At 42.8% G+C, this 25827-nt stretch overlaps 1 protein-coding gene across 1 annotated transcript in view; it reads right to left on the reverse strand.

Annotated features, from left to right (window-relative positions):
• Positions 1-9081: 9081 nt before the first annotated feature.
• Positions 9082-25827, reverse strand: part of BAIAP2L2 (BAR/IMD domain containing adaptor protein 2 like 2) — a 90970-nt gene continuing 74224 nt past the window's right edge. Inside the window, exons 9-14 of the mRNA XM_069736956.1 lie at positions 24702-24813; positions 24392-24620; positions 16172-16228; positions 15442-15601; positions 12127-12167; positions 9082-9557 (exon numbers count right to left, since the gene is read on the reverse strand). Coding sequence (XP_069593057.1) covers positions 9482-9557; positions 12127-12167; positions 15442-15601; positions 16172-16228; positions 24392-24620; positions 24702-24813 — 675 coding nt within the window. The 3' untranslated portion in view covers positions 9082-9481. The remainder of the gene's footprint in view (positions 9558-12126; positions 12168-15441; positions 15602-16171; positions 16229-24391; positions 24621-24701; positions 24814-25827) is intronic.

The following is a 25827-nucleotide window of genomic DNA, read 5'->3' on the forward strand; positions in this document are numbered from 1 at the left end:
CAGAAACCCAAGAATTATCCTCCTGGCCATAACCCTTCCACTTGACAAGGTACTGAAGCTTCCGCCTCGAAAAACGGGAATCCAAAATCTTCTCAACAACATATTCCAACTCCCCATCGACCAATACAGGGGCCGGAGGATCAACAGAGGGAACAACGGGCTCCACATATTTCCGCAACAAAGATTTATGGAAGACATTATGAATAGCAAAAGAAGCCGGAAGCGCCAGGTGAAAGGACACCGGATTAATAATCTCAGAAATCCTATAAGGACCAATAAATCGAGGCTTAAACTTAGGGGAAGAAACCTTCATAGGAACATGACGGGAAGATAACCAAACCAGATCACCAACCCGAAGCCGGGAACCAACACACCGACGACGGTTAGCAAAACGCTGAGCCTCCTCCTGAGACAGCACCAAATTGTCCACCACATAAGCCCAAATCTGCTTCAACCTGTCGACCACAGAATCCACACCAGGAAGGTCAGAAGGCTCAACCTGCCCAGAAGAAAAACGAGGATGAAAACCAAAATTACAAAAAAAAAGGCGAAACCAAAGTAGCCGAACTAGCCCGATTATTAAGGGCAAACTCGGCCAATGGCAAAAAAAGCCACCCAATCATCCTGATCAGCAGACACAAAGCATCTCAAATAGGTCTCCAAGGTCTGATTAGTTCGCTCAGTCGGGCCATTTGTCTGAGGATGAAATGCAGAGGAAAAAGACAAATCAATGCCCAGCTTGGCACAAAAGGCCCGCCAAAACCTAGAAACAAACTGGGAACCTCTGTCGGACACAATATTCTCCGGAATACCATGCAAACGTACCACATGCTGAAAAAACAACGGAACCAAATCAGAAGAAGAAGGCAATTTAGGCAAAGGCACCAAATGAACCATCTTAGAAAATCGGTCACAGACAACCCAGATAACCGACATTCTTTGGGAAACAGGAAGATCGGAAATAAAATCCATAGAAATATGCGTCCAAGGTCTCTCAGGGACCGGCAATGGCAAAAGCAACCCACTAGCGCGGGAACAGCAAGGCTTAGCCCGCGCACAAATCCCACAGGACTGCACAAAAGAACGCACATCCCGTGACAAAGGCGGCCACCAAAAGGACCTACCAACCAAATCTCTGGTACCAAAAATCCCAGGATGGCCAGCCAACACAGAACAATGAACCTCAGAAATCACTTTACTAGTCCATCTATCAGGAACAAACAGTTTCCCCACAGGACAACGGTCAGGCTTATCAGCCTGAAATTCCTGAAGAACCCGTCGCAAATCAGGGGAGATGGCAGAAAGAATCACCCCTTCCTTCAAAATGCCGACCGGCTCAAGAACCCCAGGGGAATCAGGAAAAAAACTCCTAGAGAGGGCATCCGCCTTAACATTCTTAGTACCAGGAATGTACGAGACCACAAAATCAAAACGGGAGAAAAACAGGGACCATCGAGCCTGTCTAGGATTCAGCCGTTTGGCAGACTCGAGGTAAATCAGATTCTTATGATCGGTCAGGACCACAATACGGTGCTTAGCCCCCTCAAGCCAATGTCGCCACTCCTCAAATGCCCACTTCATAGCCAACAACTCCCGATTGCCGACATCATAATTGCGTTCCGCAGGCAAAAACTTCCGAGAAAAGAAGGCACACGGTTTCATCAAGGAACCATCAGAATTCCTCTGAGACAAAACGGCCCCTGCCCCAATCTCAGACGCGTCAACCTCAACCTGAAATGGAAGAGAAACATCTGGCTGACGCAACACAGGGGCAGAAGTAAATCGGCGTTTAAGCTCCTGAAAGGCAGAAACAGCCGCGGAGGACCAATTTGTCACATCAGCGCCTTTCTTGGTCAAATCGGTCAGAGGTTTAACCACACTGGAGAAGTTGGCAATGAAAAGACGATAAAAATTAGCAAAGCCCAAGAATTTCTGAAGGCTCTTCACAGATGTGGGCTGAATCCAATCATGAATGGCCTGAACCTTAACCGGATCCATTTCTATAGATGAGGGAGAAAAAATGAAACCCAAAAAAGAAACCTTCTGCACTCCAAAGAGGCACTTTGACCCCTTCACAAATAAAGCATTATTACGGAGGATCTGAAATACCATCCTGACCTGTTTCACATGACACTCCCAATCATTGGAATAAATCAAAATATCATCCAAACATACAACCATGAATTTATCAAGATAACTCCGAAAGATATCATGCATGAAGGATTGGAACACAGATGGGGCATTAGAGAGTCCGAATGGCATCACAAGGTATTCAAAATGGCCTTCAGGCGTATTAAATGCAGTTTTCCATTCGTCACTCTGCTTGATACGAATAAGATTATATGCCCCTCGAAGGTCAATCTTAGTAAACCAGCTAGCCCCCTTAATCCTAGCAAACAAATCAGTAAGCAAAGGCAAGGGGTATTGAAATTTGACCGTGATCTTATTCAAGAGGCGATAATCAATACAGGGTCTCAAGGAGCCATCCTTCTTGGCAACAAAAAAGAACCCCGCTCCCAACGGTGAAGAAGATGGCCGAATATGCCCTTTCTCCAAAGACTCCTTAATATAGCTCCGCATGGCGATATGTTCAGGCACAGACAGGTTGAAAAGTCGGCCCTTAGGGAACTTACAACCTGGAATCAAATCAATAGCACAATCACAGTCCCTATGCGGTGGAAGCGAACTGGATTTGGGCTCATCGAATACATCCTGGAAGTCAGACAAAAACTCAGGAACTTCAGAAGAGGGGGAAGAGGAGATTGACATCAAAGGAACCTGATCATGAACCCCCTGACAACCACAACTAGTCACAGACATGGATTTCCAGTCTAACACCGGATTATGTAGCTGTAACCATGGAAAACCCAGCACAATATCATCATGCAAATTATGCAACACCAGAAAACGACAATCTTCCTGATGGGCTGGCGCCATGCGCATGGTCAGCTGTGTCCAAAACTGAAGTTTATTTTTAGCCAACGGTGTAGCATCAATGCCCCTTAAAGGAATAGGGTTCTGAAAAGGCTGCAAGGGAAAACCACAACGTCTGACAAATTCTAAGTCCATTAAGTTCAGAGCGGCGCCTGAATCCACAAATGTCATGACAGAAAATGATGATAATGAGCAGATCAAGGTCACAGATAACAGAAATTTAGGTTGTATAGTACTGAAGGCAACAGAACTAGCGATTCTCTTAGTACACTTAGGGCAATCAGAAATAACATGAGCAGAAAAAACACAACCTATTCTGACGCCTGAATGTTTGACGTTCAGCTCTAGACAAAATCCTATCACACTGCATAGGCTCAGGGCTCCGCTCAGAGGACAACGCCACAGTGTGCACAATTCTGCGCTCGCGCAAGCACCGATCAATCTGAATGGCCAGAGACATAGAATCACTCAGACCAGCAGGCGTGGGGAACCACCATAACATCTTTAACGGATTCAGAAAGACCCTTTCTGAAAATTGCCGCCAAGGCATCCTCATTCCATTTACTCAGTACAGACCATTTTCTAAATTTCTGGCAATACAATTCTGCCGCTTCTTGACCTTGACACAGGGCTAACAAGATTTTCTCAGCCTGATCCACAGAATTAGGCTTATCATACAACAACCCCAATGCCTGAAAGAACGAATCAACATTAAGCAAAGCAGGATTGCCAGATTCCAGGGAAAATGCCCAATCCTGTGGGTCACCACGCAGCAGAGATATGATGATTTTAACCTGCTGAATAGGATGACCAGAAGACAGGGGTCTTAATGCAAAAACCAGTTTACAATTATTTTTGAAACTCAAAAATTTGGATCTGTCACCAAAGAATAAATCAGGAGTGGGAATCTTAGGTTCTAAGGCAGGAGTTTGAACAATGAAATCTGAAATACCCTGTACCCTAGCAGCAAGCTGATCCACCCGAGAAACTAACTCCTAAACATTCATGTTAATACTAGACTCCGTAGCCACCCAGAGGTAAAGAGGGAGGAACAGACCAAACAGGCTAAGGAAAAAAAAATGGTTCAAAATCTTTCCACCCTTCTTCTGAGATGCAATTAACTCATTGTTGGCCAGTTGTACTGTTATGATCTGGTGGCCTAGGAGCAGCATGAGACGTACTCTGGAGAAGGTGGTCCCTGTACTGACCGCAAACCCTGAACCTAGCAGCGCAACTAAAAGTAGCCGTGGGGGGTACCTAACACTCCCTAGACCCCTCGGCACAGCCTAAGATCTAACTACCCCTAAAGACAGAAACAGGAAACCTATCTTGCCTCAGAGAAAATCCCAAAAGGATAGATAGCCCCCCACAAATATTGACTGTGAGAGGAGAGGGAAAAAACATACGCAGATATGAAATCATATTTTAGCATAGGAGGCCATACTAACTAAAAAGAAAGAATGGAACAGAGTACTATGCGGTCAGTATAAAAACACTAGAAAATATCCACCGCAGAAAATACGGATCACCACATCTGACTAAAGACATGGCGGCTATATCTGCATCTCCAGAGAAATAGCTAGGCTGCAAAAAATCCTTCACAGACCAAGCTGGACAAGACAAAAACACGAAAATGCACAGAACTATAAGGTCCACTGCAGGTGGACAGCAAAAACAAAGCCAGGACTTATCTTTGTAGAAAAACACAGCAAACTGAAGAGACCAGCAGGGAAGTGAATCCTTCAAGAACAATGGACAACTGGCACTGACTAAAGGATCCTGCAAAGCTATATACCCCAGTCAGTCCTGCAATTAGTAGATACACATGTCCACTCCTGCAATCCAGGCACAACTGCACTACCCTCTACAACCACCGGAGGGAGCCCAAAAGCTGAATTCACAACAAGACGCACCCCAAATTTTCAGAAGGGAAATAGTGGGGGAAAAAAAATAATGTGTCAAATGGGGGTCCGTCTTACAGTTCGAATTCAGCTTAGCAGGGAAGGTATCGGCACAGGTGGAGGAGGGGTCACAGGGGTCGTTCGGTGGTCCAGGCTGGTGCGGTGGCCTCCGGGAAAACCCATCCCAGGCTGGTGCGGCGGCACTCTGTGGGGTGGCTGGGCTCTGTGGTGGTGGCGGGGCTCCGCCGGCATTTCTTCAAAGCCCGGAAGCCCCCAGAGCTCCGTTGCTGCGATGCGGTGGCCTCCAGCAAAATGGCCGCCGGCGGAACGGCGCATGCTCAGATTCATATCTCAGCAACAAGCCCCGCCACCGCCACACCAGCCTGGGACAGGAGGCTGCATTGGGACTGCCGCCTCTGGGACCGCTGCCACAGGATTTGTAAGTATATTCCTACAATAATATGTACCCCCATTTTCCCCAAAAAAATTTTGGGGAAAAAAGTGCATCTTATGGTCTGGAAAATACAGTAATAGTGCTTGTATAATAATCTCACAGAGCTGTAACTTCTTCTTTAAGTGGCTCTTTACAGAGTGAGATCCGTGGAGCCCCAGATCGAGGGAGACTATCAGTGGTCTTGTATGTCTTCCATTTTCTTATTATTGCTCCCACAGATGATTTCATCACACCAAGCTGCTTGCCTATTGCAGATTCAGTCTTCCCAGCCTGGTGCGCGGCTATAGTTTTATTTCTGGTGTCCTTCGACATCTCTTTGGTCTCCACCATAGTAGAGTTTGGCGTGTGATTGTTTGAGGTTGTGGACAGGTGTCTTATACTAATAACAAGTTCAAACAGGTGACTCTCATACTAGTAAAATAATGTTGTGACCATATAATATATACCTGGAAGCCATAGTAAGATAAGGCAGTGACCATAAAAAATATGCAAGAGCTGAATTTCTTATTTAAATGCATGTATTTTGTTGGCTAAAACTGATTTTTGTGATTGGTAACTTTGCAAGGAAACAAAGAGCCTGTAAAATTCAAACTGCAAAATTTTTAATTAAAGCCGATTGCAAAAATGATGCTTAGCCCCAAACACATGCAATTGTCTCCATAGGTGAACAACCGGATGAGAAAATACTTTCCTGTACACCCAAAACTGAAATATTATAATAGTTCACTAGATGGCAGTGTAACAGTGTTTAGATCCTCACCTTTTTGTCCAGCTTTTTTCCCCTTGGTCCCTCTATAGTCGCTAGCAGCAATACAAGTGCTTCTCACTGAATTAGAATATCATCAAAAGTTACGTTATTTCAGTTCTTCAATGCAAAAAGTGAAACTCAAACACTACCGTTCAAAAGTTTAGGGTCACCCAGACAATTTTGTGTTTTCCATGAAAACTCATACTTTTATTAATCAAATTAGTTGCCAAATGAACTGAAAATCTAGTCCAGACATTGACAAGGTTTGAATAAAAAGATTTTTATTTGAAATAATAATTTTCTCCTTCAAACTTTGCTTTCGTCAAAGAATGCTCCTTTGCAGCAGTTCCAGCATTGCAGACCTTTGGCATTCTAGCAGTTAATTTGCTGAGGTAATCTGGAGAAATTTCCCCCCATGCTTCCAGAAGCTGCTCCCACAAGTTGGTTTGGATGATGGGCACTTTTTGGTACCATACGGACAACCTGCTCCCACAGCAGCTTAATGGGGTTGAGATCTAGTGACTGCGCTGGCCACTCCATTACAGATAGAATACCAGCTGCCTGCTTCTTCCCTAAATAGTTCTTGCATAATTTGGAGGTGTGCTTTGGGTCATTGTCCTGTTGTAGGATGAAACTGGCTCCAATCAAGCGCTGTCCACAGGGTATGGCATGGCATTGCAAAATGGAGTGATAGCCTTGCTTATTCAAAGTCCCTTTTACCTTGTACAAATCTCCCATTTTACTAACACCAAAGCAACCCCAGACCATCACATTACCTCCACCATGCTTGACAGATGGCGTCACGCATCTTCCAGCATCTTTTCAGTTGTTCTGCACCTCACAAATGTTCTTCTGTGTGATCCAAACACCTCAAACTTGGATTTGTCTGTCCATAACACTTTTTTCCAATCTTCCTCTGTCCAATGTCTGTGTTCTTTTGCCAATATTAATCTTTTCCTTTTATTAGCCAGTCTCAGATATGGCTTTTTCTTTGCCACTCTGCCCTGAAGGCCAGCATCCCGGAATCACCTCTTCACTGGAGACGTTGACACTGGCGTTTTGCGTGTACTATTTAATGAAGCTGCCAGTGAGGACCTGTGAGGCGTCGCTTTCTCAAACTATAGACTCTAATGTACTTGTCTTGTTGCTCAGTTGTGCAGCGGGGCCTTCTACTTCTCGTTCTACTCTGGTTAGAGACTGTTTGTGCTCTCCACAAAGTACCATAATAACACTGGAGTGATGGTTGTTGGAAATGGGCCTCTATATACCTATGAAGATATTGCATTACAAACCAGACGTTTGCAGCTAGAATAGTCATTTACCACATTAACAATATATAGAGTGTATTTCTGAATCATTTAATGTAAGCTTCATTGCAAAAAACTGTGCTTTTCTTTCAAAAATAAGGAAATTTCTAAGTGACCCTAAACTTTTGAATGGTAGTGTATATTATATAGTCATTACAGAGTGATCTATTTCAAGTGTTTACTTCTGTTAATATTGATGATTATGGCTTACAGCCAATGAAAACACAAAAGTCATTATCTCAGTAAATTAGAATACTTTACAACACCAGCTTGAAAAATGATTTTAAAATCCAAAATATTGGCCTACTGAAATGTATGTTCAGTAAATGCACTCAATACTTGGTCGGGGCTCCTTTGGCATCAATTACTGCATCAATGCAGCATGGCATGGAGGTGATCAGCTTGTGGTGCTGCTGAGGTGTTATGGAAGCCCAGGTTGCTTTGATAGCAATATTTAGCTCATCTGCATTGTTGGGTCTGGTGTCTCATCTTCCTCTTGACAATATCCCATATATTCTCTATGGGGTTAAGGTCAGGCGAGCTTGCTGCCCAATCAAGCACAGTGATACTGTTGTTTGTAAACCAGGTATTGGTACTTTTGGCAGTGTGGACAGGTGCCAAGTCCTGCTGGAGAATGAAATTTCCATCTCCAAAAAGCTTGTTGGCAGAGGGAAGCATGAAGTGCTCTAAAATTTCCTGGCAGACGGCTGAACTGACTTTGGTCTTGATAAAACACAGTGGACCTACCCCAGCAGATGACATGGCTCCCCAAACCATCACTAATTGTGAAATCTTCACACTAGACCTCCAGCAGCTTGGATTGTGGCCTCTCCACTCTTTCTCCAGACTCTGGGACCTTGATTTCCAAATGAAATGCAAAATGTACTTTCATCTGAAAACAACACCTTGGACCACTGAGCAACAGTCCAGTTCTTTTTCTCCTTGGTCGGGGTAAGACACTTCTGGCATTGTCTATTGGTCATGAGCGGCTTGATACAAGGAATGCAACACTTGTAGCCCATGTCCTTGATACGTCTGTGTGTGGTGGCTCATAAAGCAATGACTCCAGCAGCCATCCACTCCTTGTGAGTCTCCAATTTTTGAATGGCCTTTTCTTAACGATCCTTTCAAGGCTGCGGTTATCCCGGTGTTTGTGCACCTTTTTCTACCACACTTTTTCCTTCAACTCAACTTTCCATTAATATACTTGGATACATCACTTTGTGAACAGCCAGCTTCTTTAGCAATGACCTTTTGTGGCTTATCCTGCAGTGTGTCAATGACTGCCTTCTGGACATCTGTCAGGTCAGCAGTCTTCCCCATGATTGTGGAACCTACTGAAACAGACTAAGGGACCTTTGTAAACACTTAGGAAGCCTTTGCAAGAGTTTTTTGTTAATTATTCTAATTTACTGAGATAATGACTTTTGGGTTTTCATTGGCTGTAAGCCATAAACGTCAACATTAACAGAAATAAACACTTGAAATAGATCACTCTGGTTGTAATGACTCTATATAATATATGAGTTTCACTTTTTGTATTGAAGAACTGAAATAAATTAACTTTTTGGTGATATTCTAATTTAGTGAGAAGCACCTGTATGTCCACATGTATCTTACAAAGGAAAGTGTGACCCCTCATTGCTCATGATTTTTGCCAGAATTAAGAATTTTTCTAGAGAAGAACAGTAATAATTCTGATTATTAAGCATGCAAGAAAAGTAGCACTGCCGGTTTGCTAATATATTGATCTTTATTTACATCCATCAGTATTTTGCCATAATCACTTCTTTTTAATATATATATTTACAGGGTATTTAAGTGTAAGTCACCAAATCTATTATATTTCTGCAAACTCCACAAAATGGTCATTTTCACAGAAGCAATAAGGAGATGACATCATCAACAATAAATCCAACACGAAGATCTGATATTTACAATTGCTGGAACATAAATGTACAAAATGTGCAATAGTTTCCAACCTATGGATACAAACTGGATGTAGGTTTATATCTTTAATGACACCAGTATGGCTATTCGTGATTAATAGGGGCTTCATTTTATTGTTGTGCTCACTGGAGTCCGGGAAAATGGTGGCATGATTCAGAAATATAAACCATCGTCTCCTGATCTTGTCTCACCGTATTAGAGGAGCAGATCGATCATTGGTTACGGTGGGACGGAGCTTTACCGTTGCAAACGGATTTGTTCCCCTGGTAGAAAGAAAAAGTGAATTAAAATGGAGAATTGCCAAAATTATTAGATATAGATTCATGTTCTTACTTCCTAGGGACATTAGGTATTTAGTCTGCATAAAATTTCTTTCCACATTGGAAAACACAGAAAAGACTTCTCCAAAGAAAAGAAAGGCAACTTAAAAAAAAACCCACAAATGATGAATGGGGCCCATTGTCTATCACATAGGTGCAGAACCTAGCACATATCACCTAGGTACAGAACCTATCTCATATCACCTAGGTACAGAACCTATCTCATATCACCTAGGTACAGAACCCATCTCATATCACCTAGGTACAGAACCTATCCCATATCACCTAGGTACAGAACCTATCTCATATCACCTAGGTACAGAACCTATCTCATATCACATAGGTACAGAACCTATCCCATATCACATAGGTACAGAACCTATCCCATATCACCTAAGTACAGAACCTATCTCATATCACCTAGGTACAGAACCTATCCCATATCACCTAGGTACAGAACCTATCCCATATCACCTAGGTACAGAACCTATCCCATATCACCTAGGTACAGAACCTATCCCATATCACCTAGGTACAGAACCTATCCCATATCACCTAGGTACAGAACCTATCTCATATCACCTAGGTACAGAACCTATCTCATATCACCTAGGTACAGAACCTATCTCATATCACATAGGTACAGAACCTATCCCATATCACCTAAGTACAGAACCTATCTCATATCACCTAGGTACAGAACCTATCCCATATCACCTAAGTACAGAACCTATCTCATATCACATAGGTGCAGAACCTATCTCATATCACATAGGTACAGAACCTATCTCATATCACCTAGGTACAGAACCTATCTCATATCACATAGGTACAGAACCTATCTCATATCACATAGGTGCAGAACCTATCACAGCCTGAGAGTCACAGTGTAATGTTCTTTTACTTATATTAACATTTTGACAAAATTAATATTACAGGCTTGGAGCAGATTAATCATTGGGATTTTTTTTGTGTTATTTTTCTGTAGTAAAAATTGTTCCAATAATACCTTATTTGTTATTTAAAAGTGAACTTGTCTTGTCCATAAACACAAAATTACCTGGAGAAAGAGGGTTAGTCTGCAGGTAAATAGGATGTTGGGCTATATTCACACGTTGCATTTTTTGATGCATTTTTTATTGCATATTAAAAGCTGCTTTTTGAAGTACACAATGAAGTTATGAGATTTCAGAAATCTCACGCATATGGTTGTTTTTTTATTTCCTGATTGAATTGGAAAAATGTAGCTTTTTTTAAATAGGCAGGTTGTCAATTTTGTCAGCGTTTTTCAGCCATAGAAAGCAATGAAAGTGCAAAAACGCAACTAAGCTTTTTTTGGGGGGTGAATAAAACCAACTTCGTTAAATATGTAGCGTAGCACAAATCATCCAAGTAATCCGCACCCACAAATGCGGCAAAAACGCTGAAAAATGGGCGTTTTGAACACTGCAGCAAAGAAAGCAGGATTTGGCTGCTGGAAAAACAACGCAGCTAAAACATGTGTGAACATAGCATTAAAATACTGGCAGGCTGCTTTTATGAAAACATGGCTGCAGAGAGAAAAAGTTATATTCTCCCGGCAGACACTCGCTTCCAGTCATCGGGGGGTGCATGGAGTGACCGGTCACTGTACTGTGAGTGTGGAGGTCATCACTCCCTGACACACTGATTGACAGTCTGCTCTGCATACACATTACACACTGCAGAGTAGGCTGTCAGTCACAGTGTCGGGAAGGGGTTACTCCTGACCTCACCATAGAGTAAGGGGTGAATGTAATCTCTCCCTGCACCGACCCAATGCAAAAATATCAGAAATTGGAAAATTGTGGAGGGTGAGTGCCACATGTCAGAGAGCTTCGCACCTAATGATAATTGTACGGCTTGTGCGAGAAGGAGATTTTGTGGATATAGAGAATTGAGCTTTGCTAATTACAGCTATTGGGGGACAGCAGCTCAGTGGATCCCACAGTTGCTATGCAGTAATAGGGCTCTGGGTCAAAAATAACCAAGGGCAAAATTTGTCCAAAAAAGGAATAAAAAAACACTGATAAGATGATAAGATTCTATTATTCAGACAAGGCGTTTTGAAGCTGGAGTAAAAAACCACAGATCTTAATTTGAGAAAGACGCTAGTCCAGCTTCATAACGCCTTGTCTGAATAATAGAATCTTATCATATCGCCTGCAGCAATTCATCTTCTTCCACCAGCGCAGCCTATTTTATCAGTTTATTTTACTCCTTTTTTGGACCTTTTACAGGGGGGGGAGCAGCAGGTTGATCTTTTAACCCATCTTCCCATAGATGATCAATACTTTTTTTACCATTTTTTTCTCCCTCCTTAAATAGGGTCACCCTATTGTGTGCACTTTCCCAACAGCTCTTTCTACGCAAAGATTCGTTGCTAAATATATTTTTTTCCATTTTCCTTTCCACACATACAAGGTGGAGACAAAAATATATTGAATTCTTATTTCCTTTTTATATCAAAATACTTAATTTTAGCTGGACTTACTTGGGAAATAGATTTCCGCGCACTCCTCCTTCTCCAGATTTCTGCGAATGAGAAAAAGCACACAATGAATAACACAGACACATACATGACAAACACATGCAGTTGTACAGTACTGTGCAAACGTTTTCTACATGTGTGGAAATACTGCTGCAAAGTAAGAATGCTTTCAAAAAAGAAGTATTTTTATCTATCAACAATGAATAAATGAATAAACAAAAGAGAAATCTAAATCACCGCTATATTTGGTGTGACTACCGCTTTCCTTCAAAGCAGCATTAATTCTTCTAAGTACACTTAAACATAGTTTGTGAAGGAAATTGGCAGGGACGTTGTCCCAAACATCTTGGAGGACTAACCACAGATCTTCTGTGGATGAAAGTCCTCAATTCTTCAACATTGTCAATTTCTTGGTGTCTTTAATGCTGAAATATATAGGTATACAATAATACTTATCCATCATGCAAAACTATCAGGGTGGCGCATGATATGTTCCAAATTTATCGTACAACAGGACAAGGACCACAAACAAATAGCCAATGTCATTAAGCTACAGAGTAAAGAAGAACAAGGAGTCCTGGAAGTGATGATACGGCCGCACAGAGCCTTGATATCAACATCATCCATCCTGTATGGGATTACATAAAGAGACAGAAGGATTTACACAAGCGACATCAACAGAAGATCTGTGGTTAGTTCTCCAAGATGTTTGGAACAACCTCCCTGCCGAGTTCCTCCAGAAACTGTGAGCAAGTACAAGTGTATCTAGAAGAATTGATTCTGTTTTAAAGGCAAAGTGCGGTCTCCCCAAATATTGAGATGATTTACGTTTCTCTATTGTTCGTTCACTTTGCATTTTGTTAATTGATAAAATCAAACTAATTATCACTTCTATACTTGAGAGCATTCCTTCCACGCATGACAAAATCTTTTGCACTGTACTGTATGTGGGGTAAATCGTAAAGTACCAAAATGTAGCCACTGCAAAACATTGTCTATGCCCTGCTATTTACTGACAGACTTTTGGCATGTAGTTTTTATGGGAAAAGCAGGTTCATGCAATGAAGGCACAACAGAAAGCACTACATTTGTTATAACTGTCTCTATTGGTGGCAGAGCTCAATATAGCATGCTTGGGATTAAGGAATAGTTAAAGGGGATGTCAAGCCACAAAATCCATGCGGTAAATTACATTTAAATGATATAATTTACTGATATAGGTCAATGGCTTCAAGTGCCCCAATCCTCTAGTAGGAGATCTGGTTTAGGGTCTCGGCAGCTTTACATCCAGTCCCAAAGCTTCATACTGGTTTCTGGTTTGGCACAGTGTGCAAAGGAGGCTGTCTGACTACACATTTCAATACCTAAGCCAGCCTCCTTCACTCAGCTCTGGTGATGTGCTGACATATGAAACACATTTCAAAAACCTGACCTGCACATCCAAACATAGACTGAGTGTGAACAGGTGCTGTACAGCGAGGTAGGTCAAGCGTAGGACCTCGTATAAGAGAGATGCCGTAAAGTGGCTACGAGGTACACATAAATATGGCCATTTTTATGCGCTAAAAGCTCTCATTTTTCATATTTCTAGTGCAGTAATGCAGTTTAAATTTCGTGTTTTCAAGTTTGCATGTTTTGGCGCTGCAGTGTGCTGCCCTATTTACTTAACTAGACATATGAAACACAGTCCAAAGAAACAGAAGTGAAGCTGTTGGCACCTGGGACAAGAGGTTCCAACAAAGGGTATGGGGCACCTGGCATAATTGAACCGGGGATGGAAATACCATGGGTGCAACCTGTACAGCCGCACAGGGGCCCAAGAGATTAGGGGGCCACTACTACCTCCAAAGCAGGAGGAATTGTACACTATGATGAGCTAGTTGACTGCACAGGGACTATATATTGTTCTTGCACAGCGGCCTCTTCTGTCTGGATTGAACTACTGTATATCGGTAACTTATATATTACGCTTATAATCCAACTGATATATTTTGGAGGCTGGAAAACACCTTTAACTATTAAATCCTCTTGTTTATGGAGGAGATTCTAAAGTACATCTCTCTGCATTGTGGGTCATTGATACATTTTAAGGTAGTCTGATGGGGGTATAAATTGGAACACAGTGCACGGACTGGCCGGCGGCTCTCCCCACCCGAGAGTGAGCTGGATAGCAAAATATGAGGCTGTCATGCTCAAGTCTGGATAGCCGCCAGCCAGTTCCGATCTTGGTCCGATTTATACTGCCATCTGACTGCACACTAGGTGTCAATAACGTAATTTCTATGTATACCCTATGCCTAGCACACACACACCCACACCCCACACCCTGCAGTGAGTTTCTTCCACACTGTGGACTCCTGTATGTGTATAGATCTAACCCCACTTCTATCACAGTCTGGGGATCTCCATGCAGGGTTGCAGACAAGAATCATACATTTAGCAGTCAGAGCTTTCATCCTGTATCCACCAGAAGTGTGGCTCAGGTGTCATAGATGTGAGGATGGAGCTAAAGGGACCCTGCTGGGAAGAGAGACGAGTTTGAGAGTATGTGGGGTCCGAGGTTATAAAGTAGGGGAAAAGGATGAAACATCATGGGGAGCTTACTGACTGTATAACCAACCATGCATGTTACATTGTGCTACTGAGCAAAGCCTTCTGTAGGCAGCAAAATCCCATTTTTACAGGAATACATGTGCTTTTGTCTTAAAAAGTAATAGCCATTTTAATTTTCACTTACGAAAATAAACAACTTGGAATTATATATTTTCCGAGAAATCTGCTTCGTTCACATTCCAAATTGATTTTGGAATGAAAAATCAGTCCAGGAGGAGAAAGAAGCAGATTTCTCTAATATGAAAAATTACAAAGTTTCTTTTTTTCATGTGTATTATATAATTATTTTAAAAAAAATGACAGTTACACACTATATTCCTCAGTCTCTACAATAAGTGGGTCATTGTCAGAGAAGATGGCCTAGTTAGTACTGGAGGGTTTGTGGACCACATCATTGCAAATTATGTCTTGCGAATTGATAAAGGTACAGTCAAATACAGATTAGATATTAGAAAAAAAACTTTTTGACAGTTAGGGTGATCAATGAGTGAAACAGGCTGCCACGAGAGGTGGTGAGTTCTCCTTCAATGGAAGTCTTCAAACAGCGGCTGGACAGACATCAGTCTGAGATGGTATAGTGAATCCTGCATTGAGCAGGGGGTTGGACATGATGACCCCTGAGGTCCCTTCAGTGTGTTGGATACAAGTTTTTAATAAATGTGCTTTAGTCCCTTGTGTGAAGCCCGGGAGGTCTGCTGCACTTACTTTTACACTGTTGTTCATTGGAGGTGGTGGAGGAGCTGCATTGGAAGGTGTGGGGATAAACCTCTGATCTGCGGCATTCTGCTTGTAGTCCGGCTGTGGGATATTGTTCGTAGCATCCAGGAGATCGCTGGCACTGTGTGCGTGACCTAGAATGGGGGGCCTGCACAGACACATTAATTCTTTAATTATAGCATATCACTTATAGAAACTATACTTACTGCAGTGTGATCATCAGGATAGCTGCATAGTTACAAACAAAAAATTGTTGGACAGCACTCACCAGGGGTGAAAAATATGGAAACAATTCCATCCTTGCTCTATGCGCATAAAGCAACGTTTCGAACGGTCGGTCTGTCTCAAGCTTAAGAAAGATCTGAATAAGCTTGAGAAACCTGAACGGTCGAAATATTGCTTTGTTTTGGGCATCAAGCTGTTTTTTCCATATTTGTACTGTCCAACAATTGTTTGTGTTGGACTATATGTAGATCAGCAGATTATGGTCTCTCTTGTGGACTGTATCACGTACAACTGAGAGTGCACTGCGGATATATTCTTTGTTTGTTTCTTTTTGCCCCATAGTTAGTAGGGTTCAAAAAAAGACATATGTCCATCAAGGTCAACTGCAGGATAGGTGAGGATAAAGGGAAGCGGTATAGGTGTAACCATTACTCTAACACATTACTTAAGTAACAACAGTGCCCATCTTTATAAAACATGAAGCGAGTCTTGCCTGGAATTAAAATCAGCATCCATAGATTTTACATATGCCTCAGGAAACCAGCCAGCCCTATGAAGACAAAAGGGGAGGGCAATTAGGGATAAGTTGCTGTAAGTAAAGCCAGTCCTATATAATATCTATTTATTATCTCTACTTATTCACGAGAGTAGGAGCTGATCTTCTCTGTGCAATGTTTACATTTGGCTACAATCACAGCTAAAAACAGCTGATCAGTGTTGGACCCCCGCCGATCTGATACCGAACACTTATCCTAAAGATAAGTCATCGATATCAGGTGACCAGAGAACCCCTTTAAAAGGAGATTTAACGCAAGACTGGCCATATGTAAGGAGGAAGACCGGAGTGCGAGTACCTGTGCCAGACTGGGTCCGGAACTGCTGAGGCTGCGTCTCATGTTGTCCGGGGGAAGGCAAAAAGGCCCGGACAGGTTCCCTGACCTGGATGCTGGGGGCACGGTTATAAGTAAAAGCGCGCGCAGCGTCGGCAGTTTCCCGCCGGCGGTGACAGTGCATGCGCAACGGGCTCTGAAGGAAGCCCTGTTCAGCTAAGCGCCACATGCCAGCTTAAGAGCCAGGGCAGAGTTCAGGACTGTTCGCTGCTGCCCTCGTTGTCGGACTATGGTCTGCAGGACCACGTTGGAGAAACATCGCGCCAGCTGTTGTCGGCGCTTCAGTCTTGGCGGGAACAGGCAGCACGCAGCATAGAGATAAGTGCAGCGCGCCCGGTAACTGGCAGTGAGCGAGGTGCCGTATGCTTCGTAACCGTGAGTACAGCGCACGTGCCGCACAGAGAGAACTGGGTACTGGACAGACGTTTGCAGCCCACCTTACCAGCATATACTTTCCCACCCACAGGAGACCCTGATCATGCTGCGGCCTTGGTTGCTCCGGCCGCATATGTTCATGGACTAGGGGCTCAGCGGAAGGCATCTGACGCTGACTGCTGCCGCCAGAAGACGGCTACCGCATTCACAAGAACTGCTGTTATCAGATTCATTGTTCCTTAACTCTGCATATCCTTTACAACTGGACTGTTATTCTCCCCATTTAACCCTGCACCTCCATGCGAGGAGTACACCCCCTGTTAAATTAAAACTGTTATATTTGTTAACCCTTGCTCTGCCTTCTGTCGGTCACTGTATCCCACAACCTGCTTACACATACACTTCGGCTTTGTTCACATATCCAGTAACCATCAGTTAGAACGGATCCAGCAGCAATCCATTGGCAAAAAAAATTGTACAGACAACTTTTTAGACCCTTTTTAAATAACTTACCGTATATATTCTGGATCCGTTTCTTTTTAACACTAAAGTCTATGGAAATCAGTTCCGTTACACAGCCACCCATTTTTCTTTTATTTGTAACGGTTCCGTTTTTTGCTTACTGGATCCAACTTTTTTCGCAAATAGATAGCTGCTAGATCCGTTCTAATGGATCACTACTGGACATGTGAACATAGCTGTACTCTTCTTGGGTTATCTCTCCTGAGCAAAGCTCATTGGGAAGAGAGGAGTCTGCCAAACACCACTGGGGGCAGCTTATGGCCCTGAGAGCTAGAGGTTCAGGCACTTTAGACCCAATCCTTTCCCCTGATCTACGGCGAGCTTTAAGGACCCCATACACACTAGACTAATGCTGGCAGTACGTGCAGATATCGAAAGATTCAGCCGTCTGTCTAATGTGTACAAGGGCCCTTGACAGATGTCAGGGTTGATAAGGATCCGACATGTCTAATTTCAGTTTTCTCTTGCTCTTAAAAGATGAGCCACCAGCAGAGATGTCGGTCAGTGACTCTCTCATAGAGAACACTGGAGCGCTTGGCAAAGTGAGCAATTTTGAGAGAGGCGGCCAAGATAGCTGCCAGGAAACTGATGGTTTAGCCAACATTTATCTAAAGTGCTTTAGTCTGGCCATCCACATTAGATAAAAGTCAACTAATCCTGCCGAATTCAGCACAATTGTACAATTATAAAATCCACTAGATGGTGGCCCGATTCAAACGCATCGGGTATTCTAGAATATGCATGTCCACGTAGTATATTGCCCAGTCACGTAGTATATTGCCCAGTCACGTAGTATTATTGCCCAGCCACGTAGTATATTGCCCAGCCACGTAGTATACTGCTCAGCCACGTAGTATATTGCCCAGCCACGTAGTATATTGCCCAGCCACGTAGCATATTGCCCAACCACGTAGTATATTGCCCAGTGACGTAGTATATTGCAGTCACGTAGTATATTGCCCAGTCACAAAGTATATTGCCCAACCACGTAGTATATTGCTCAGTGACCTAGTATATTCCCCAGTGACGTAGTATATTGCCCAGCCACGTAGTATATTGCGCAGCTACGTAGTATATTGCCCAGTGACGTAGTATATTGCTCAGTGACATAGTATACAGCAGAGCCACGTAGTATATTGCCCAGTTACGTAGTATATTGCACAGTCACGTAGTATATTGCCCAGTCACGTAGTATATTGCCCAGTCATGTAGTATATTGCCCAGTCACATAGTATATTGCCCAGCCATGTAGTATATTGCCCAACCACGTAGTATATTGCCCAGTGACGTAGTATATTGCCCAGACACGTAGTATATTGCCTAGTGACGTAGTATATTGCGCAGCCACGTAGTATATAGCCCAGTGACGTAGTATATTGCCCAGTGACGTAGTATATTGCAGTCACGTAGTATATTGCCCAGTCACGTAGTATATTGCCCAGCCACGTAGTATATTGCGCAGCTACGTAGTATATTGCCCAGTGACGTAGTATATTGCTCAGTGACATAGTATACAGCAGAGCCACGTAGTATATTGCCCAGTTACGTAGTATATTGCCCAGTCACGTAGTATATTGCCCAGTCACGTAGTATATTGCCCAGTCACGTAGTATATTGCCCAGCCACGTAGTATATTGCCCAGCCACGTAGTATATTGCCCAGCCACGTAGTATATTGCCCAGCCACGTAGTATACTGCTCAGCCACGTAGTATATTGCCCAGCCACGTAGTATATTGCCCAGCCACGTAGCATATTGCCCAACCACGTAGTATATTGCCCAGTGATGTAGTATATTGCAGTCACGTAGTATATTGCCCAGTCACAAAGTATATTGCCCAACCTTGTAGTATATTGCTCAGTGACGTAGTATATTCCCCAGTGACGTAGTATATTGCCCAGCCACGTAGTATATTGCGCAGCTACGTAGTATATTGCCCAGTGACGTAGTATATTGCTCAGTGACATAGTATACAGCAGAGCCACGTAGTATATTGCCCAGTTACGTAGTATATTGCACAGTCACGTAGTATATTGCCCAGTCACGTAGTATATTGCCCAGTCATGTAGTATATTGCCCAGCCACGTAGTATATTGCCCAGTCACGTAGTATATTGCCCAGCCATGTAGTATATTGCCCAACCACGTAGTATATTGCCCAGTGACGTAGTATATTGCCCAGACACATAGTATATTGCCTAGTGACGTAGTATATTGCGCAGCCACGTAGTATATAGCCCAGTGACGTAGTATATTGCCCAGTGACGTAGTATATTGCCCAGTCACGTAGTATATTGCCCAGTCACGTAGTATATTGCCCAACCATGTAGTATATTGCTCAGTGACGTAGTATATTGCCCAGCGATGTAGTATATTACCCAACCACGTAGTATATTGCCCAGCCACGTAGTATATTGCACAGTCACATAGCATATTGCACAGTCACGTAGTATATTGCCCAACCACGTAGTATATTGCCTAGTGACGTAGTATATTGCGCAGCCACGTAGTATATTGCCCAGTGATGTAGTATATAGCCCAGTGACGTAGTATATTGCCCAGTGACGTAGTATACAGCACAGAGCCACGTAGTATATTGCCCAACCACGTAGTATATTGCCCAGTGATGTAGTATATTGCACAGTCACGTAGTATATTGCCCAGTCACGCAGTATATTGCCCAACCACGTAGTATATTGCTCAGTGACGTAGTATATTGCCCAGCGATGTAGTATATTACCCAACCACGTAGTATATTACCCAGCCACGTAGTATATTGCACAGTCACGTAGTATATTGCACAGTCACGTAGTATATTGCCCAGTCACGTAGTATATTGCCCAGCCACGTAGTATATTGCGCAGCTACGTAGTATATTGCCCAGTGACGTAGTATATTGCTCAGTGACATAGTATACAGCAGAGCCACGTAGTATATTGCCCAGTTACGTAGTATATTGCCCAGTCACGTAGTATATTGCCCAGTCACGTAGTATATTGCCCAGCCACGTAGTATATTGCCCAGCCACGTAGTATATTGCCCAGCCACGTAGTATATTGCCCAGCCACGTAGTATACTGCTCAGCCACGTAGTATATTGCCCAGCCACGTAGTATATTGCCCAGCCACGTAGCATATTGCCCAACCACGTAGTATATTGCCCAGTGATGTAGTATATTGCAGTCACGTAGTATATTGCCCAGTCACAAAGTATATTGCCCAACCACGTAGTATATTGCTCAGTGACGTAGTATATTCCCCAGTGACGTAGTATATTGCCCAGCCACGTAGTATATTGCGCAGCTACGTAGTATATTGCCCAGTGACGTAGTATATTGCTCAGTGACATAGTATACAGCAGAGCCACGTAGTATATTGCCCAGTTACGTAGTATATTGCACAGTCACGTAGTATATTGCCCAGTCACGTAGTATATTGCCCAGTCACGTAGTATATTGCCCAGTCATGTAGTATATTGCCCAGCCACGTAGTATATTGCCCAGTCACGTAGTATATTGCCCAGCCATGTAGTATATTGCCCAACCACGTAGTATATTGCCCAGTGACGTAGTATATTGCCCAGACACGTAGTATATTGCCTAGTGACGTAGTATATTGCGCAGCCACGTAGTATATAGCCCAGTGACGTAGTATATTGCCAAGTGACGTAGTATATTGCACAGTCACGTAGTATATTGCCCAGTCACGTAGTATATTGCCCAACCATGTAGTATATTGCTCAGTGACGTAGTATATTGCCCAGCGATGTAGTATATTACCCAACCACGTAGTATATTGCCCAGCCACGTAGTATATTGCACAGTCACATAGCATATTGCACAGTCACGTAGTATATTGCCCAACCACGTAGTATATTGCCTAGTGACGTAGTATATTGCACAGTCACGTAGTATATTGCCCAGTCACGTAGTATATTGCCCAGTCATGTAGTATATTGCCCAGCCACGTAGTATATTGCCCAGTCACGTAGTATATTGCCCAGCCATGTAGTATATTGCCCAACCACGTAGTATATTGCCCAGTGACGTAGTATATTGCCCAGACACGTAGTATATTGCCTAGTGACGTAGTATATTGCGCAGCCACGTAGTATATAGCCCAGTGACGTAGTATATTGCCAAGTGACGTAGTATATTGCACAGTCACGTAGTATATTGCCCAGTCACGTAGTATATTGCCCAGTCACGTAGTATATTGCCCAACCATGTAGTATATTGCTCAGTGACGTAGTATATTGCCCAGCGATGTAGTATATTACCCAACCACGTAGTATATTGCCCAGCCACGTAGTATATTGCACAGTCACATAGCATATTGCACAGTCACGTAGTATATTGCCCAACCACGTAGTATATTGCCTAGTGACGTAGTATATTGCGCAGCCACGTAGTATATTGCCCAGTGATGTAGTATATAGCCCAGTGACGTAGTATATTGCCCAGTGACGTAGTATACAGCACAGAGCCACGTAGTATATTGCCCAACCACGTAGTATATTGCCCAGTGACGTAGTATATTGCACAGTCACGTAGTATATTGCCCAGTCACGTAGTATATTGCCCCACCACGTAGTATATTGCTCAGTGACGTAGTATATTGCCCAGCGATGTAGTATATTACCCAACCACGTAGTATATTACCCAGCCACGTAGTATATTGCACAGTCACGTAGTATATTGCACAGTCACGTAGTATATTGCCCAACCACGTAGTATATTGCCCAGCCACGTACTATATTGCCCAGCCACGTAGTATATTGCCCAGCCACGTACTATATTGCCCAGCCACGTAGTATATTGCCCAGCCACGTAGTATATTGGCCAACCACGTAGTATATTGCCCAGTCACGTAGTATATTGCCTAGTGACGTAGTATATTGCGCAGCCACGTAGTATATTGCCCAGTGACGTAGTATATTGCCCAGTGACGTAGTATATTGCGCAGCCATGTAGTATATTGCCCAGTGACGTAGTATATTGTCCAGTGACGTAGTATACAGCACAGAGCCACGTAGTATATTGCCCAGTTACTTAGTATATTGCACAGTCACGTAGTATATTGCCCAGCTACGTAGTATATTGCCCAGCCACGTAGTATATTGCCCAGTCACGTAGTATATTGCCCAGTCACGTAGTATATTGCCCAGCCACGTAGTATATTGCCCAGTCACATAGTATATTGCCCAGCCACGTAGTATATTGCACAGTCATGTAGTATATTGCCCAGTCATGTAGTATATTGCCCAACCACGTAGTATATTGCCCAGTGACGTAGTATATTGCCCAGCCACATAGTATATTGCCCAGCCACATAGTATATTGCCCAGTCACGTAGTATATTGCCCAGTCACATAGTATATTGCCTAGGGACGTAGTGTATTGCGCAGCCACGTAGTAAGGAGCGGCCATTTTCTTCCGGACTGTGCCCGTCGCTGATTGGTTGCGGCAGCCATGACAGGCAGCTGGCGAGTCCAATCAGCGAATGAATAACCGTGACAGAAGAACAGACAGAAAAACGGAAATGACCCTTAGACAATTATGTAGTAGATTGGGGGAAGACAAATTGTACCCTAATTGCAGATGTTCTGGGAAAGAATTGGGTAGGTATGTTTGATTTTAACATTCCGAATCTTGAGCTGTTGTTCCATCAGGAGATGTTGTTCCAATAGGCTTATTCCACTCTATGCACTGTAATACACATGCTTTCTCGGTGGAGTCTTGAAAAATATCTCAGGAAAAGAAAACGGATGTTTCCAAATATTCCTTTATTTCATAATCATTGAAAAGCTACAAACAAAAAGCCATGGCGACCTTTACATTACAGATGAAGAAAGAAGTGGTTGTTCTGCAAGTCCTAGATGTAAGTATGGAGGGGTATGTGGGGGGAATGCCTAGAGCTGGACCAATATTATTTATATGTATCATAACCATAATGATCTTATCCTGTATCTATACAAGATTTCTGATTTTATTTACTGCAGTCCTGGTATAATATATAACATAACATCGTTGTTTGGTTTATTTTTGCAAAAATTGACGCTTTTGTAATTGATGTTTTAACAGTATTTAACCCATGTTGATATGGCTGCTAGTGTATAAACAAGTGGGAAATATTACTTTAACTGGGGTATTACAATTAGGTTGCCTGCTGGAGAGGGAAGAGATGCCTTGTGTGTTCTCTCCAAGTCAACCATCCTACTATTCAGGAGTTAAATGTTGAGGACAACCAATGTTCTGGTTACAATGCCGATGTTATCAAGTGGCGTAGATCATTATACCTAATGCATTGATATGGTTGTTTTTAGTTTCCTTATTAATTGTGTGCGACCAGGAGGAAGAGGAGTAGCTGTTGTGCCCATTGAACGGCTCTGTAGATGTTCTACATGGATTTTAAAGTTGTTGTTTTTCATAAGGGGAATCTATTCCCTTTAATGTTCACTTGAAAAAGGCTATTTGCAGCTGAAACTTGTTTGTAACTTTTCAATGAAGATGCAATAAAGAAAGTTTCGGAAATATTCACTGTCCATTTTCTGTTCCTGAGTTGAGCGACCGGTGGAGAGTCACTCCCAAGAAACATGGAGTTAGTTACAGTAATGGTTCAGAGATTTAAATTTCTATTGACAAAATAGCCGACAGCTCCTTCAGAGGCCCACCGCTGTAACCCTAGCAAGAGGTTCCAGATTCGAGTTTATGAACCTGACATTGAGCTAAGTGCCATCTTCATCAGTCCCATAGACTTGGTATGGAGTGGCATCGCGCATACTAGACTGTTGCTCCATTGAAATGGGACACGTGTCCATCAGGACACAATGTAACCATGTTATCATTCCATCAGCTGATAGATCAATAATTGAGCTCAGTGCTACAATACACAAAATGGACCTATGTACATTGCTAAACCTCACTTACGTGGAGAGAGCATCGAGTCTTCCATACAGCCAACCATTACGAGCTTCTGACACCAGTAAAGTGATGACATTGCCTTTTGAGAACTGCAGCATGGTAGGGTTTCCTACTGGTTTATGGTCTACAATGGCCTGAACCTTCCTATTTCCTGTATTTGCTGCTGCTGCTGCAACTGCAGCTACTGCTACTTCACCAAAGGAATTAGAACGAGAACGACTACTGCCTAAAGTTCCTAAACAAAAAAGGGAATAAATTTTTTTTAATATGTTCAGGCATCGAAGAATAAGGCCATAAATAAAAGTGTTTGACCTACCATTTGACGGTGATCTAGGCAGACCTCTTGTAGTATGTTCAACAGGACCTCTCATATTATTCTGTTCTTGACGACTGACCATGGATACAACATCGACTACAGATCTTGCTATCTGAATGATGAAGAAATTTTTTTTTAGGAATATTGCCCATTAAAGAGAACTTGCCATGTTCCCAAATGCTACTTGTAGATATAGGGTTAACCTACAGGTTAATAGTGTTACAAAGCTGTCCAGCCGCCTTACTGAAATCATGGCGCCTGGGGGTGCCACCGGTTTTCAAAGTATAGATCCTCGGTGCACCCTTGGTGTTGCCAAACATTTAAGTGCAGCTTCTCACCTATTATTTTCTCTCCACCCTACCCCTCTTCTTTGATTTCTGTCTTTATAAAGCCAGAGTTGTCAAAGGTATAGATGGATAACAAGTGTGGGAAGGTGCACTTAATTGTTTGGTCACGCCATGATGCACCGAGCACCTATACTTGGGTTGTACAGTCATTCTGTGCTGACCAAACTTCCTTTCCATCATAGATGCATACCCGGAGTGTTTGCAGTCACCGCTCAGTACACAGTGAGCAGCAGATGTAAGCACACCCTGCCACTTTGATTGACAGCTCGCTCCGAGGCTCATCTCTACAGAGCAAGCTGTCATTCAAAGTTTCTGGGCGTGCCATTGATCACAATGCTGTGGTCAGCATCTGAAGCAGGGCACGTCTCTATGACTGAAAGCCGGTGGTCCAGGGAGGAATAAAGTTCATCTTCTCTTGGTAAAGGCACTTTTAGTAAGGTAAACTGACAGCATTATACCTGCAGGTAAATAGTTTTTGGCAACATGACAGGTTCCCTGTAATATTTTGGTAATACACACAAAAGAAAACATTCTTGATTATTTAAATTATCTACTTTTGTAATATATTCACACATAGTAGACTTGTGATGACTTATAATGCAGATTTGCATGCGGTAAATCCACAATGTATTACAGTGACAGCTACAGAGATGACATTCCTACAAATCTTATCTATGCATTGCTGAAAATGTAGTTTTGAAATTGAAACATGGCATGGATTATAAGATATGCAGTTCATTGATTTTAATTCTGTCAATACAAATAGTGAGTTCTGCAGC

This window comes from Ranitomeya imitator, chromosome 8 (assembly GCF_032444005.1).
Source record: "Ranitomeya imitator isolate aRanImi1 chromosome 8, aRanImi1.pri, whole genome shotgun sequence".
Lineage (NCBI taxonomy): Eukaryota > Metazoa > Chordata > Amphibia > Anura > Dendrobatidae > Ranitomeya > Ranitomeya imitator.